This window comes from Cebus imitator, unplaced genomic scaffold (assembly GCF_001604975.1).
Source record: "Cebus imitator isolate Cc_AM_T3 unplaced genomic scaffold, Cebus_imitator-1.0 Scaffold24, whole genome shotgun sequence".
NCBI lineage: Eukaryota > Metazoa > Chordata > Mammalia > Primates > Cebidae > Cebus > Cebus imitator.
The window spans coordinates 280,841-286,854 of NW_016107339.1; the positions used below are offsets into that span (position 1 = coordinate 280,841).

The following is a 6,014-nucleotide window of genomic DNA, read 5'->3' on the forward strand; positions in this document are numbered from 1 at the left end:
AGACGGGGTTTCACCATGTTGACCAGGATGGTCTCGATCTCTTGACCTCGTGATCCACCCACCTCGGCCTCCCAAAGTGCTGGGATTACAGGCGTGAGCCACTGCGCCCGGCCCAGCTAAAATTCTTTGGAGTCAAGCATAATAATAAAAAGATTAAAATGGGTATCACTATGATTAAAAACAAAACAAAACAAAATCCAAGTCTGGCTCTAAAGTAACAAGACTGGTGTTTTTTTGGTTTTGTTTTGTTTCATAAACTAGCTCTGAGAACAAGCCAGGAAAAGGAAGTATTTCAGTCAGTGTGTAAAATCTGTTTGTACATAGCCTTCCTTGGTGCCCAGTTTAGAGGACAGTGCTCACTGGGATGCAGAAAAAGCCTGCAAGTCTGTAGGAAGATTCATTTACAGACAAAAACATTTTATCCAAGGGCATTAATATAAATCTTTAATCAAGTTCTCCAGATGTGATAAAACAGAAACAGTTCTGCCTACTGAGACCTGAGTACAAGACTTATACTAATATAATTTCTTTTATTGGCATATCCTTCAGATTTTGCTAAACAATATAAATTTTCATAATTACTCTGGGTATTATCTTTAACAAGTGAAAAAGATTACTGACACTAAGTTAAATGACTTTCCCCAAATCCTTTGGCTAGAATATGGCAAACCAAGGACTAAACCTCAGGTCTTCTCTTTATCCATTATTTTTTCTATGTTCTCACAAAGGTTTGGAACAGCAGTTAATCAGTTATAGTGGTAAGTTAACCAGGGTGCTTATAAAATACTGAACCATAAAATTACTAGATCTTGAAAATGTGGACTTCATTAGAGGGTGGGGACAGCAGAGTCTGTCTACTCTTTTTTCTGCTTGTACATTAACACATGCTCATTTTATAAAACCCAGACAATTAAGAAATGAAGATTCTCTATAATGTGTCTGAAATAAAATATATACACAAAATCTGAAAAAATAGTTATGGCTAAACAACAAATTATTCTGTTGTATTTTTTCCTCAATGTTAGGCAAATTAAATATCATCATCCCCACTAACCACATAGATTAAATAGTTTAAATCAATCTATTTAAATTTCTCCTACTCTTACCCTACTACTCATAAACCCTGCCACTTTGAGTTCTGATGCAAGTTCAGACTGACTCAAGTTTATGTGTCCCATGGCTGGTCAGAGCACTGGGTAAGGACCACTCAGCCAGAAAAAAAGATGTGGTACTGTCACTCCCAGAGGCCCTCCCTCCTTTCTACTCTTCCAACATCATGGCATGTAACAGTTCTTACCACCCCTGCCACCCCACCCCTAGCCCAAAAAATCAGTTTTAAAGAACACAACTAACCTTTATAGGAAGATTAGGATGTGTCAGAGCTGTTCCAGACAATTCATATATACTAACATCTTTTAAACTCTACATAGTCGTGACTGAGTTTAGACTATTATCTCCATATTCACAGATGAAATAGGCACAGAGAGGTTAAGTAATTTGCCCAAGGTCCCACAGTAAGGAGTAGAGCCAGTATCAAACACAGTGCTCTTACAGACATATACACAGTAAGCTTAACTAGGTTGCTGAATGTATGTCACATACAAAAGGCAAATATATATCTTCTATATACCAAAACAAAAAAAAATTTTAAGATTTTGGTAATAAAAAATATCAGACACATAGGAATAAATCTCAGCATTACAAAACTTCTACATACAAAAAAACTGCATGACCCCATTTTTTTGAAGTTTGAAAACAAACATAAATTGCCACTAGAAGCCATAATATGGTCCCATTTCCTAAGAGTGTTACTATGGTTTAAATGTTTGTGTCCCCTACCCTCATTCATACGGTGAAATTCCAACCTCAAGGTGAAGTTATTAGGAGGTTGGGCCTTTAAGGGGTCATTAGGTCATGAGGGAAGAGCCCTCCCTCATGAATGGGATTAGTGCCCTTATAAATAAGGCCCAAAAGAGCTCTTTCACCCCTTCTACTATGTGAGGATATGGCAAGAATATGCCCTCAAAGAGTAAGTGGGCCTTCTCCAGACACTGGCCTTGACGTTCTTGACTTCTCAGCTTCCAGAACATAAAATTTCTGTTGTTTATAAGCCATCCAGTTTTTGGTTTTTGCTATAGCAGTCCAAACAGACTAAGAGAATTGTTATTGCGTAGTTAGGTTGTTGCTGAAACAAACATCTAAAAATGTGGAAGAGGTTTTGGAACTGGATAATGGACAGAGGCTGGAAGAGTTTTGAGGTGCGGGCTAGAGACTGTCTCCCATGAAACATTTTCTAAAACTACATATAATATTAAAAAAGCTGTATGACAACACATATCAGGGCTTCAACTTTGATTAAGGCTGTGAGGGACATAAAATGATCTATATACACATACAGCAATACAACTGCTGATGATGACTGTATCAGGAGAGCTGGTCTGAGGGGAATTTCTTCCTTATAGATAATCAGGAAAAACAGCCCTCAACCTTTCCCTTCTCTTATATACATACTATACACATGTAGTGAGAAGACCCTCATCATCTTGCTCAAAGACAGCCCTGTATGTCTTTGCAAAAGGCAAATATAATTTTATTAATATTTCACGTTTAATATGTATATTGTGATAACAGCCATATATTTGTTTGCTGGATTCTTACATGATGTAAAATAAAGACACTTCAGAGGACTTGCTGAATGACTGTCTATCAAGAATGCAGGCATCAGGACAATGTGGGTGACTTGCAGAATGACTAGAATGAGTCAGGAAAGATTACAAGTATTTTTCCAATTATTTACTCAAAGTGAGGACAAAGAGATATAAGGCAGAGCAGAACTATAATTACTGTATGTCAGTCCTAAACAGCAGAAAACCAATGTTGCATTGTTAAAAATTCCAAAGTATAAACAATAACTTTTCCTGGGGAGCTTTAAAGGTAGAAACTGTGATGCTGACCGGAGACTAGTAAAAAACCATTTAAAAAACAAGCAAATGTACATTATTAAACAATAGCTATTGGAAGCTCTCAGGAATCTCTTCTTTTAGAAAACAATTCATTCTTGCTTTGGCAAAATGAATCAATTATGCCTGATTCTCTTATTACTCAAGTTATTCCTGGGAATTAAAACCTTTCAATTTAAGAAAAATAAATCAATCCTTTAATGCCACTGTTTGAGCCTCCAAAACAATCACTTATTGAAAGGATGCCTCTGGCATCCCAGAACAATTACTGTGGCTTATGCTTTCTACGAGGCTCCCAAGGAACAAATCACTGAATCAATAAATGAGAGCATTAGACAGGCTCTCTAGGATTTTGATACTTAATAAACATAGGAAACAGAGGCTCCAATTAACAGTGCGAGATTATGCACAGTCTCATTTATGCAAGCTAACTGGGAGGTTTCATTTTCCTTTTACAAATGAAGAATATTCTGACTTAGCAATTACTTGCTCATGCTCAAACAGGTACAGTATGGAAACTCCAAGATTTAAATTGGCTCTTTCTGATCCCAAAGCTAATGTTCTTTCCAGTGTATTAGGTTTAGTGTACACACTGAGGATTAAATATTTACATAATAAAAGTCACTGCCTGCTTACTCAAAAGTTTATGTTCAGTGAGAAAACCAGTGATTTTAGTATTGTACCCTTCTATAGAAAAAGTAGATTGGCTTAAAATGAAACCACAAATCTCCAACACTATGGGTTAAATTATGTTATTCGTGTGTGTGTGTGTGTATGAGAGACAGAGAGAGAGAGATAGAGAGAGAATGAGAATTCAGATTTAGTGCATTTGTTTAAGGGCAGAAGGATCAAAGTGTATTCTTTTCTTGGGGGAAAGGACTGTAGGGGACAATCTCTCAGTGGAATCTGGTTCATACTGAGCTGTACTCAATAACTAGTCTGTGAAAGTAATGGTAAAGGACTACAGATGGTGATAAAAGTCACTTTAGGTATAACTTATTTTAAGCAAATCTATAAATCAAATCCTGACATCATAAAACTGATAAATTAGGGACAATCTACTTATCCAAGCTTACCGAAGTATTTTCAGATTTACAGTCTTTATCATAGATTTTATTTAAATAGTTGCTACCTCAAAACATATTTCATATTCTTGCAAATAAAGTACACATTACTATTGCCTGTAAGATCAGAATTTTAGGCTGGGCACGGTAGCTTACTCCTGTAATCTCAGCACTCTGGAAGGTCAAGGTGGGCAGATCACTTTAGGTTAGGAGTTTGAGACTAGCCTTGCCAACATGGTGAATTCCTGTCTCTGCTAAAACTACAAAAATCAGATGGGCATGGTGGTGGGGGCACCTGTAGTACCAACTACTTGGGAGGCTGAGGGATGAGAATTGCTTGAACCCGGGAGATGGAAGCTGCAATGAGCCAAGACTGTGCCACTGCACTCCAGCCTGGGTGACAGAGCGAGGCTCCATCTCAAAACAAACAAACAAACAAAAAACCCCCTAGAATTATAGCCACAAATCCAATGTAACAAAATGTTACTTATAAAAATGGCTTTGAAATTAAAGAGTTTATACTAAATTAACATTTGTGAAGAATCAAATTATGCTTATTTTGAGGGTAAAAAATAAATATTAAAAACTGAATAATTCTGTTATATGAATTACATTTTATAACATTTTCCCCCAGAAACCACTGCTTATTTTTGCCAATGATACTTTTAATCTTCACTGACCCACATCATGGAGAATTACCAGACACTGAAAATCTTTTTCTGTTTTCAATGAGTTTATTTTCTTCCAAGAAGAAAAAAAATGTATCAAGATACAATAAGCAGGTCTTACAATTTTAGGTGAATATTACTATACTTATGAAACAGTTTATGCATCATTTATTCTTGTTTTCACTTATTCATTCATGGCCAACATTTACTTATTCTGTTATCTAATTTACTAATTTAAGCAACATGTAGTACCCACTACATGCCAGATTCTGCCAGTTCAATTACTACCTTTTGGATACCAATTTACAAGGTTCCTTGCAAATCTGAACTGGAATACAGGTACCTCTGAAGTATACCTGTATTCTAATCTCTTCCCAATTTTCTGATGATATTGCTCATATACCTCCTCTCTCCCTTTCCCCATGATACAGTCATGGCTGTAGCCTCTGAGAAGTCAGGTGGAAAAAAACATGAAAGTGATTATTAAGATGCTCTTTTGGCAGGGAGGACAAGAAGGGACCTTATCTTTCTTTCACCAGAGCAGCTAGTAAAGCTGGTGCTGAGAATAGGTAGTAATAACTGATTTAGGAATAACTATGAAACCAATTTATTTCCCTAAACAGACTAAGGGCAAAGATAATCAACAAAAAATACAAAGAGGAAACACAGATTTGCAACAAAAACATCCATGTGGAAGATGCCAGTTTATAGAAATACTGATCCTGTACTCTCACTTATATGGTACTTACTTGCCATCTGTGTCTGATGTAGCTGCATAGTGCAGGGGTGTGCAGCCTCTTTCATCAAGGTCATTCACACTTGCTCCTGATCCCACAAGAGCGAACAGGCACTGGTAATTGCAGTTGGCAGCAGCGTAATGCAGTGGAGATCTTTTGTGTCCAAGTTAATACAAGAAAGATAAAAGCCAGAGGCATAACTAGTAAACAGAAGCATAGTTGACTCTTACTCCTTCCAGTTACAAATACTGTATTTACACTGAGACTTAGACTGCCATATACTAAGTCTTATGGAAGACTGGATGGAAAGCTAGAATAAGAAAGTAAGGTGGCAGAGAACCTTTAAGTATATGAAATAAGATAAAAATGAAGTTATTTCCATCGTCTCCAGGCCGTAGCAATCCTAGTCCCAGTCCTTTGAGTGACTTTTAAATAACTTTTACATTCTGCTCAGAAATGTGAAAGCTTTCATTTTAAGAAAGTTTCCCCTACATTAATAAAAATGTTCTACAGTACGGAGGTAGCAATTTCTATTCATGTCTCAGTAGAAGAACAAAGGATAAGACAAAAAATAGAAGAAACATT

At 36.6% G+C, this 6,014-nt stretch overlaps 1 protein-coding gene across 1 annotated transcript in view; it reads right to left on the bottom strand.

Moving 5' to 3' along the window:
- ANKRD28 (ankyrin repeat domain 28) overlaps positions 1-6,014 on the bottom strand; it is a 132,129-nt gene that overhangs the window by 35,187 nt on the left and 90,928 nt on the right. Inside the window, exon 14 of the mRNA XM_017522484.2 lies at positions 5,442-5,582. Within this exon, the coding sequence (XP_017377973.2) occupies positions 5,442-5,582 (141 nt within the window). The remainder of the gene's footprint in view (positions 1-5,441; positions 5,583-6,014) is intronic.